The sequence below is a fragment of the Chaetodon auriga genome, chromosome 16, assembly GCF_051107435.1.
Source record: "Chaetodon auriga isolate fChaAug3 chromosome 16, fChaAug3.hap1, whole genome shotgun sequence".
NCBI lineage: Eukaryota > Metazoa > Chordata > Actinopteri > Chaetodontiformes > Chaetodontidae > Chaetodon > Chaetodon auriga.
This window is the reverse complement of record NC_135089.1, coordinates 1,023,892-1,035,000: the sequence shown is the minus strand read 5'-3', so window position 1 is coordinate 1,035,000 and position 11,109 is coordinate 1,023,892. Positions and strand designations below refer to the sequence as shown.

At 52.9% G+C, this 11,109-nt stretch overlaps 1 protein-coding gene across 4 annotated transcripts in view; it reads left to right on the top strand.

Moving 5' to 3' along the window:
* Positions 1–11,109, top strand: part of caskin2 (CASK interacting protein 2) — a 40,329-nt gene that overhangs the window by 6,972 nt on the left and 22,248 nt on the right. For all 4 annotated transcript variants that reach the window (XM_076751782.1, XM_076751781.1, XM_076751780.1 and 1 more), the window contains exon 3: positions 7,632–7,683. In XM_076751782.1, the coding sequence (XP_076607897.1) occupies positions 7,632–7,683 (52 nt within the window). The remainder of the gene's footprint in view (positions 1–7,631; positions 7,684–11,109) is intronic.

Here is an 11,109-nt window from a genome sequence, read left to right as displayed (position 1 = left end):
TGCGGCGGCGGTGGCGGCGGCGGCGACGGCGCAGGAAACTCGACCATTGTGAGCGTGGACTGAGGATCCTGAGGATGATGTCTGAGGAGCAGAGGGAGGAGGTGCTGTCATGGCTGCTGCTGGTTTCTTTATTCTGCTTATGTAATGGACGTCACTGAGCGGAGGGACTTTTCTCTGAAAGGACAGTGAATGCATCGTGTTGCTGTTGAACACAGTCAGGTCAGAGACCGTAAACAGATTTATTCTGCTCCGCTGCTGCTGGACGGACTTTTATCTATCGATGACATTCAGAGACAGTCCCGGACTCGTGTCCATCGTCCTCCTGCTGGTTTCAGTCCAACGAGTCCATCAGAGGACAAACAGTCAGAGTCTGAGTTCAGGAAACAGGTTGAAGGTGTTAAAGACACAATCAGACCTGAACCTGAACGCCACGCTGGTTTAAAGCTGATTGAAACCTGGTTTAAACCTGACTTAAACCTGATTTAAATATAAACCGAGTACAGATAATATCCTTCTTCTTTCACTTCGCGACTCTTCGGTTTGGTGTTTGAGTTAAATTTGGTTCTGAATTTGCTGCTGAAAACAAACTCTGGTCTTCGGAGTCGAGGCGGTTCGTGTGGTCTGTGGACTGAGGCCTGAGATGAACCTGAGTTTAGGAATGGAAGACCTTGCAGGCCGTTAGCGGCTCGTTCTGATTGGCCTTTCCACCAGAACTTCAGGAACCAGGTGAGGGCTCAGACGACGCATCAAACACGCTGACACTCTTCGAACGGCGTCGCCCGGAGCGCTCGCCGTGTTACATAATGTCCTCCATTTAGAGAAGACTCAGAAGGAGAATACCCACAATCCTCTTTGTCTGTCTGCAGACTGAAGGAGTTCAGCTTGTTCTGGGCAGAACTCTGGTTTCTGCCGTCCTGGCGAGCGTCTCCCATCTGATTTATAAGTTTTGACTCGACTGTGCATGAAGAAGGTTTCCCACCGCCGAGCACGAGTGGAATTCACAGAGCTCTCATTTAGGTCAGGACTGTGGTGAGGAGCTAAAAACGGTTTATTTTCTCCCGGAAAGTCGAAGCCCGCGACGCTCCGGTCTGCTCGCTGCAGCACCTTCAACCTGACGGCGTGACGTCTCGCTCGCAGCTGAAAGTTTCGCTTATTTTTCCCCTGAAATCCTCGGAGCTGTCGGCGTGCCAGCCATTGTCCGGCAGCCCAGAGCCTCTGAATGCAGGGAAGAATGGAGGCGCTGATGTCATGGTGCTGGTATGCCGACCCCAGAGCGCTACCTTCGGCCCCCTCTGAGGCTGGAATTTGACTCCCGTGAAATGCGGCGAGCGGAGTTTCCTGAAGTTTTCAGCGGGTGACAGAGAGAGAAAGGCGAGCGTGGCCTCGCCGCGCCGCCAGCAGACGCTCGCCGCTCGCCGCTCCTGTCCAGTGAGACGACTTCAAAGAGAATCAAAGGCCCAGAGAGAGGAGGAGAGGAGTAGAGGAGTGGAGGAGAGGAGGAGTGGAGGAGAGGAGGAGAGGAGGAAAGGAGGAGTGGAGGAGAGGGGGAGAGGAGGAGTGGAGGAGATGAGGAGTGGAGGAGTGGAGGAGAGGAGGAAAGGAGGAGTGGAGTAGAGGAGTAGAGGAAGAGAGGAGGAGCGGAGTAGAGGAGGACAGGAGGAGAGGAGGAGAGGAGGACAGGAGGAGTGGAGGAGAGGAGGAGTGGAGGAGAGGAGTAGAGGAGGAGAGGAGGAGTGGAGGAGAGGAGGAGAGGAGGAGAGGAGGAGTGGAGTAGAGGAGTGGAGTAGAGGAGGAGTGGAGGAGAGGAGGAGTGGAGTAGAGGAGGAGTGGAGTAGAGGAGGACAGGAGGAGCGGAGTAGAGGAGGAGAGGAGGAGTGGAGTAGTGGAGTAGAGGAGGAGTGGAGTAGAGGAGGAGTGGAGGAGAGGAGGACAGGAGGAGAGGAGGAGTGGAGGAGAGGAGGACAGGAGGAGAGGAGTAGAGGAGGACAGGAGTAGAGGAGGACAGGAGTAGAGGAGGAGTGGAGTAGAGGAGGACAGGAGGAGCGGAGTAGAGGAGGAGAGGAGGAGTGGAGTAGTGGAGGAGAGGAGGAGTGGAGGACAGGAGGAGAGGAGGAGTGGAGGAGAGGAGGACAGGAGGAGAGGAGGACAGGAGGAGTGGAGGACAGGAGGACAGGAGGAGAGGAGGACAGGAGGAGTGGAGGACAGGAGGACAGGAGGAGAGGAGGAGTGGAGTAGAGGAGGACAGGAGGACAGGAGGACAGGAGGAGAGGAGGACAGGAGGACAGGAGGACAGGAGGACAGGAGGACAGGAGGAGAGGAGGACAGGAGGAGCTCCAGATGAAGCTCTGCTGGTTTGGTCTGTCAGGGAGACTCAAACGTGAGTCTGCTGCGTCTTTATTTTTCTTTTTTCTGCTGATTCGTCGACGATCACGATGAAAACAAAGTGATTCAAGCTGCACAAACTTTCCTCTGTTCCATCACAGAAACGTCAGAAAGACGTTTGACAGGCGGTCAGTTTGAGAGAAGACATCAGTTCTCATCAGGAAAAGGCCACGAGCTTCAGCTTCATGAAGCAGATGAAACTTTAATTCATCTCCATTAAATCTTCACGTTTGAGCTCCGAGCGACCGGCTGAGCGACTGGACGCTTCGCTGCTTGTTGATTTACAGTCGAACAGCAGAGACGCAGCGACAATAAAGTTGATTTGAAGCGTTCAGGCTGGAATTAAGCTTCACAGCAAAGGAACCAAGAGAGCGTTTCACAGAGAAAAGACAGAAAGAATGAGTGGATGGAGAGCTTTTGTTTGATGATGATGATGATGAAAGTAAGAGAACAGGCGTGAAAATAACAGTAAAGACTGTAGAAAGAATAAAATCAAGTGAAATCCAGCGACGCAGCAGTTTGAGGCCTGCGTCAGGACGACGAGGCTGAAGTGACGTGAACGCCTCTGTTAGCTTTGATAGCCCTGTTAGCCTCTGTTAGCTTTGATAGCCCTGTTAGCCTCTGTTAGCCTTGTTAGCCTCTGTTAGCCTCTGTTAACTTTGTTAGCCTCTGTTAGCTTTGTTAGCTTTGACTCCTTCAAAGTGTGTTTTACTGTTTCAGCTGATGACGAGCAGCTAAAACAGCTGATAAGGACATGAAAGCGTTCGGTTGGAGGAAGATTAAAGGATCTGTTTCAGGCTCCGAACACGACAAACGGCCGAGGGGAGTAACGCCGTCACTTCCTGTTTACGTTGGCGTGCCTGTTCCCTCTTTAAAGTTGAGTTTTGCTGTCTGATAGGAGTCCTCGCCGCTGTCGCCTCATCTGTGTTTCTGTCGGAGCAGTTTGGCTCTGACCTCCACTCAGCCGTGCCCGGTCACATGCCGGAGGCCGGGGGGTGCGGGTGGAGGAGGAAGGTGGAGGAAAAGCCCATAATGAGCGGAGGAACGGGCGTGGAGCGGAGGAACAATATGTGTGGAGGCTTTTCTGTTTTGGGTTGAAACAGAACAGGAACACACACGTCAAACTCCGCCCGGAGCTCAAAGCCGTGACAGACGAGCTACGTCAGCCCGAGGCCTGATCAACGGGCCGCGGGCGGAGAAGTAAACCTTCAAACGCTGGTTTTAATTGAAGCCATAACTCTTGTCAGATTCAAACACTGTGTTTTAGCTCTTGAACTGTTGTGGAAGCGGTTTTCCGTCTGTTTCGTCTTCCGCTCGTTTCTATTTGATGTGAAAATCCGTCTACAGACGCTGAAACCTGCCAGACTCGTTTCCTGCACGTCAGACCGCCACACGGCGGGTTTGTCGCGTTGTCTCTGCTGCTGATGCGGTTTGATGAAGTGCTTCGCCTTCAGCAGGTCGATTGATTGACAGTAAATGAATGACGGTCAGTGGACGTCTTTCAGTTCTTCAGCAGTTGATAAAATGATCCATCGGATCCTGAAACAGTCTTTTTGTTTGAGGTTTGGTGGACGGCGGTGCAGCGACGGCCGACGAGCGCCGCCTTTAACCACAGGAAGCATGTGGTTAGCACCAGCATCATGTTTCCTGTCAGGAGCTGAAACGCTGGATTCTTATTGGACGTGAGGAGCAGTTTGACTCCTCTGCTGCTTCTCCTCCTTCAGCCGAGCTCCAGGTTCACTGTGATTACAGCTCCAAGGAAACTTACCCAGAATTCACAGCGACAGGAACAGTCTGGAAAAGAAATGCATGTTGAGAAACGTTGTTCTGTACAGAAACCTCCAGAAGCTTTAAGCTAATGAGCCACGTTCACGGGGACGTCTGTCTCCGTCTCCCGGGCTGGACGGCGTTCAGGCGTTCAGGCGTTCAGGCTGCTGATGACGGCGGCGTCAGTCAGTCTGCTCCCTCGTTAGAAGATGCCTGATAACTCAGAGTAACTGAGCGACCATCAGAGGAAATAATAATGAAAATGATCATAAACAACACGAACACCTGAACGTCTCGCAGAGTCTGCTGCTCTCTGTTTACACTGTGTGTGTGAGCGTGTGTGTGCGTGTGTGTGCGTGTGTGTGTGCGTGTGTGTGTGCGTGTGTGTGTGGGCCTGTAACCTGGCCGTGACTCGTGTCGGAGGAAGAGGTGGGGGTGTGTTGTGTTGACGGAGGCTCTCGAGGCGTGGAGCAGCTCTCAGGGACAAAGCCGGACTCGGGGCCCCTTCTCACTTCCTGTCCCACACTATTGTTCCATGCTCCGTCTGACACTGACTGAGTAGACCAGTCTGTGGGACTGTGGTCCAGTTTGACGTCCAGTCTTCGGGGGGTGGAGCAGCTCTTGTCTCCCGTCCCCTGGAGGACGAGCTGAAGGGACAAACCTCCGCCGCCGTCCTCTCGTCTCTCCACAGCGCTGCTGTCACGTCCTCGTTCAGGCGGCAGATAAGAGACAGACGTGTCCCGCTCCTGCTTTGGACAAACACTTCCACAGCTTCCTGTGTTCCTGATGTCTTCTTTGTCTGTCCAACAGTCCCAGAGTCAAAGCTGATCAGTTTCTGATGGCGTAGCACAGACAGACGACGTCAGACGATCAGAGCAGAAGCTGTTCCTGTGGTTCAGTTGAGTCTTAACGCCGAGGGGCTCTGTGTTGTCTGTTCACTGCGTGTCCAAAGGGTGTGGACACGCAGTGAACCTGTGACTGTGTGAGGCGACTTCCTGTGAGAATAACCATGAACTGCTGAACAGTGACGTGTGGGCGTCCACATACGTCCTCTGTAGCGTCATGTGACCTCTGTGTCGCAGTGTTGGGGGTGGTGAAACCTGATTGGCTCTCTGTGAACCAGGTGAAGACGTGTTTGGTTCCTCTGGGCTGCTGTTATCGCTCTGGTTTATATTTAGGCTCTGAGCTGAGTCCAGACTGGACGGAGTTCAGGGGACAGTCTCTGGCTGCGGCCTGTTTGGAGGACGTCCAGGTTTCATGAAAGAAAACGTATATTTAGCCTCCACGCCGCACCGCAATGAGAGGAGAGCAGCTGCCGTACCCAGCCGCCGTTTGTTTATGAAGCGTTTGAGGAACAGAAAGAGGCGCGCGGCGCCGCCTGCAGGCGAGGGGTCGCACCTTCGAGTCGCACAGCGGCGACTGATTCTACTCAGAAGATTTCAAAGACAGATTCTCTTTCAGCCTCAGACTCTGGTCCCGACGAGACCTCTCAAATCTGCAGACTCCTACAAAACCTCCTCCTCCTCCTCCTCCTCCTCCTGCTCCTCCTCCTCCTGCTGCATTCTTGTGGCAGCAGATCCACGGGACGTTAACTTTCAGCTGAAATTATAAAAAGAGTCCCAGCAAACGTGGACTCCAGCTCCGCCTCGCTCCATAAACACCATTAAAAATAACTCTGAACAAATGTGCAGCAGATGATGATGATGATGATGATGATGATGATGAGGATGATGAAAGCCCTGGGCAGCTGCTGGAGGTCAGAGGTCAGGTGGTTTTTGTTTTGTTTTCTGATCTTCAGCTGGTCGTAGTTCAGTGAATCCAGAAAGTCTCCGGTTGTGATTTTCTGTCAGATTATAAACAAATATTCAAGATTTGTTTGTGTCAGTGGGATCCGGACAGGTGAGGACAGGTGAGGACAGGTGAGGACAGGTGAGGGACAGGCTTCCTGCCAGCCTCGCACTGTGAACGATTGGTGATGCTCCTCTTCCTCCTCGCTGTGTTCGCTGTTTTCTGCCTCGTGCTGATTAATTCGTGTAATTATAAAATCCAGGTCATTATCAAAGCGGCGCCGCGGCCCCCAGAGCGAGAGCCTGCTGCGTTTCCCCGTCTGAAGCACTTCAAAAGCTCTGTTGTTGGGGGTGAGGGGTGGTGCTGGTGGAGGTTCACGTTGGAGATGCTGCGTTTAAAGACCGGTCGGAGGGCTGCTGTCTGCTGTGGATCCCGTGAATTTGACGTGTTCCATCAGCTGGTTTGTGGCGAATAAACGAGGCTACGCACACCTTCGTTTGGGCAGAAGGTGGCGCTGTAGCCAATGTTAGACATCTGTGGTAAAAGAGTAGAAGAAGTAGAGCAAACTGGAAACAAACCAGTTATCTACCAACTGCCAGTAAAACCAGTCAGCTTGACCATCTATGAGAGGAAGTGAGCCGTAGGAACAAACCAGGTTGTGAAAGACCTCAAACTGACCTCAGACCTTCTTGTTCCAACATGTTTGAATCAACCGATCTGTGAATCTTCTGTTTTACTGCTGTCTGGTTTCTAACATGAGTCGGGCTTCTCTCGTGTTGCGTTCAAGGACTTTAACTGGATCATCTGAGTGACGTCTGTCATTGAAAGCATCCTCTCAGCAGTTGAAACTCATTCGCAGCGTCTCCTCGTTCAGTGAACTGATCAGATTTTCTGTGTGCGTCGCAGCTTTAGAGTCGTTTCAGTCACGCAGAGCTCGTTAGAGACCAGGACCGGTCAGAAACCAGCTCAGAGACGGGGAGACCGGCTGACGTGATGCCATGTTTGTGATTGTGCACAGAGCTGTGATTGTGTGATGATTCAGCCTGGTCTTCACCGTCGGACCCTGAATGCAGCTCTCTGACCGCGGCATTATAATGACATGCTGATGAGACTCGGCCAGGACGCCGCCGTCCCAGACAGAGCATCGACTGTCAGCCGGCGCACAGTTCAGGAACCCACATGCCATGACATGCCAGCGAGTGGGAGTCAGAAGGAGGCCTCGGGGAGGAGGAGGAGGAGCCGCCGGACGAGTCTGTGGTGGAGCCCCAGTGCAGAGGAGAGCGAGCAGGGAGTGTTTGTCTGATCAAAGGGTGGTGGGTTTGGTTCTTCAGGATCTCAGCAGTCCGTCCTCTGACCCAGCCGGGGACGCCGGGGACGTGTCAGGGGCTAATGAAGCGTCCTCAGGAGGTCCAGCAGAGACACGCTGGAGGATTTATGACCAGCTGTCTCTGCAGGAAACGTCCAGGTGTCTCCTCCCTCCTGCTCCTGCAGAGTGTCGTTAAAGCAGCCACACAAACACCCTGAAGCCAGCGCAGACCTCCACGTGCTGCCTCCATGCAGGGCTCTGATGGAGGCAGACTACAGGAGGTGTAACGAGCAGCGATGGACAGTAAACGAGTCAGACCTGCAGGACGTAGACCGTCCTGCTGTATGTTGACCACATCTTAACATTCTGTGTTGTTGTGTCTTCTCAGAGTTGCTGGGATCCACCAAGAGGCTGAACGTGAACTACCAGGATGCAGACGGGTAAGTGATGAAGTCAGCGCTGTAAAAAGGCCTTTTCTGCTCCGTGTCCAGGCTTTAGTCTGCTCCCTGTGCAGCTGTAAAACTGTTTCCACTCTGCAGTAACTGCTGCTCAGCTGAGTCAGCAGATTGTGGGATGAGTCGTGTCAGAGCTTCAGTTCAGCTTCTGTTGGTTTTAACTTGATTTAGTTTCACTGACAGAAACACTGACGGAGAGCAGTGACCACGTCCCAGCGTCCTGGACGACAGCGTCCACCTCTGTAGGAACACGTCCGTCTTCGGTTGCAGTTTTTCTGTCTGACTCCGCGGTCAGCAGGAGGACGTGGCTCACAGTCTCTGTGGACGTCCTCGCACGTGTCTGTCGGTGCTCCAGTCCCCCAACATGAACCTGGTGCTCAGGCTCCTCCTGAGTCTGCTCTGCAGCTAGACGATCATTTTGGGGTAATGTAAACTGATTTGGGATCAGAGTGGAGGATGTGTTTTGTGGGGTTGTGATGTTCAGCCTCAGTTGTGCCGGCTGCTTAAATTCCCCCTCGAAGCTCGTTAAGAGTTTCTGCTCATCAATATTTCTCTTTGTTCACAGCTTTTCTTGTCCCCGCTCGCGTCTCCCGGCTCTTCCTCCCTCCTCTTTCAGAGGCGCCTCGTCTTCCTGCTGCGACCGCTTCTGTCTCATTTGCGTCTCATTGACTCAGTGGTGTCCAGCTGTCTGTGGACGTGCTGCTGTGGTGTTTGAATTAGCTGAATACGCCGTTATTCGTTGTTGTCCTCGTTGTCCTGGAGGCGTCCATCTTGGTTTTCTGACACTGTTTCCTCCTGATGTCTGACAGAAACACTGAGCAGCTGTTTGAGGAGGCCAATGAACATGAAACTAAATGTTTGTGAGGAGTTTTTAAAGATCAACGTCTTCAGCAGGAACCAATGAGCTGAGAGCCACAGACAGGAAGTGAGACAGGGACAGACCACCGTCTTAGTTTGTCCTTTTCGTTTGAAGACAGTAAGAAAATAGAGAATAACATCAGACTTTGAAGCAGGAGGAGGAAACAAACGGTAGCAGAGATGTCTTGCAGCAGGAAGTGTCTCCTGTCTCCTGTGTCTTCAGCTCGCCGCTCGTCAGTCGTGATTTAACGATCTCTGAGCTCTGAGTCAACACTGCCGCCAGAACAAAGGCCGAAGCCTGAGAGGGCCGTAAAACACAAGAGGCAGAGACACGGGGGACGTCGTCAAGTGCCGGACCCCTTTGTCGGCCCCCCAGAGGGCAGAGGGGAGCCCGGCGGGGTCAGAGGTCAGGGAGCGGAGGGCTGGACGGCGACCGATCAGACGGAGTGTTTACAAGGAGCCTGGATGACTTAATGCGGCGCTGACGGCTGACAAACGAGTCAGGAAGACAGGAAGTCCACACGGCGAGGTGACGTGGGGGACGTCTGGACGCAGGGAGGCTGAGGGACACTTCACGCCTGTGGTACGAGCGCTGGCTTTAAACCCGATAGTAATCATAGATAATAAGTATTCCGTCAGTGATTATTGATTGATCAACGGCTGAACGCGTCGCTCTCTGAGCTCAGCCTGACGTCAGCGAACGAGTCAGGACACAGAAATGAATCATTTCTGAAAGATGAAGCTGGCGTGTTTCAGCTCGGCTTCGTGTTTCAGCGCTGAAGCGTTTGCATGTCTGAACTTCCCCTGTGTGTGTGTGTGTGTGTGTGTGTGTGTGTGTGTGTGTGTGTGTGTGTGTGTGTGTGGGTGTGTGTGTGTGTGTGTGGGTGTGTGTGTGTTGGGGCTAATAGCCTCCACAGGGACGTGGATCTCAGGCAGGAAAAGGTTTTTCATTATTCATCAGCGCTGCTGGCGGCTCGCCGGGCGAAGCTCTGCCCGCGCCGCAGTAATCACACCGCTGCATCTAAACACAACACAACTTCCCACAATCCTCCAGTGTTCGCGCGGCACATCGGCGGCTTCATTTGCTGCTGTCAGATCTTGTTTGTTCACAGTCGATTGGCGAGCGGGGACTCGGTTCTCACGGTTTGGTCTGTGAGCGCTGAAGCTTTCGGTCCGTCATCACGTACGACCCCCCGACCGAGACGTGAGCTCACAAAACCGTCAGCTAACCAACGAAGAAGAACACTAAAACAAAAGTGAAGGAAAACTTCTAACATCTCAAATAAACATCATGAATTACATCTTCCTGTAAACCGTCACAGAGCGACGAGTGACATGACCGTCACCAGCTTAGTTTAGCATGTTAGCATGCTAACGTTAGCTAATTAGCAGTAAACAGAGTCCAGCTGAGGCTGATGGGAATGTGGTCAGTTCTGCAGGAGTTTGGTCTCAAACCAAAGAGTCGGACGTGTTGGCCTGATGGTGGCGCTAGAGGGGGAGTGACAGGATGGAGGAGCTGAAGCTCGTCGTGCTGAAGCTCGTCGTGCTGAGTTCGTTCTGTGTTGTCGTGAACTCGTCTGACTGACAGGCTTCTTCTTCATGGATTCCATAAATATCTGATCGTTTTCTTTTGTTAAATAAATTTCAGCTTCGTCTCTGAGAGAGTTCCGCTTCCTTTGTTCATCTGTGGTTAAACGCCGGAGGACACGGCGTCTTCTGTCGAGCGCCTTGATGACAGACGGAGACACGCTCTGAATAAGTGAAGAAGAGAAACGCCATCGTTCAGACTCGGAGCGGAGGAGCGGCGCCGGAGGGCACGTTTAATCAAACAGAAAGGCATCCAGCTCGCCGCGCCAGAACGCCGCCTGAACAATGGCTGACATACTTTCCTCCCGGCGGAGAGTTCCACGTGTTTTCACCAGCGACCGTCCGCGGCGGATTAATGACACCCCTGCTGATCATGTGTGGAGTCTGCAGCCCCTCCCCTCTCCTCCAGGTGTGCACACCTGCACTCTGTGATGACTCATGCTGTGGAGGGAAAGTGGACGTGAGGACGGCGTGGACGTGAAGCCGCTGAGACCCACACACACATTACTGAGGGTGTGTGTGTGTGTGTGAGTGTGTGTGTGTGAGAAACAAACACACTGGATGCTTAAGAGGTTTCTTTTGGACGCCCTGTGAGACAAATTGGTGTTTGGCGTCTCTGGCGGCTCGTTGGCTCAGTGTTTGGTTTTGTTTCCATGGAGACGGGAGCTGGAATGAGTCCCTGTGAATTGATGCTGGGGGGGGGCAGACGTTTCCCCGCAGACGGGGGGAGGAGGTAGAAACTCCTGATTTTAGGAAAGTGATGATGTAAACGAGGCTCTGAAGCTTCATCGTTAGCGTCGCGTTTTTTATCCGCGCTGCGTTCAGGAACACTTCACCTGGTTCACCTGGTTCACCTGTTTCAGCTGATTTTTTAAGGTTTCAGTCAGTTTCTGCTTCTTCAAAACAGGCGAACATTTAGCGTTCAGACGATCAGCTGCAGCGTCAGTACACGCAGGGGCAGTATTC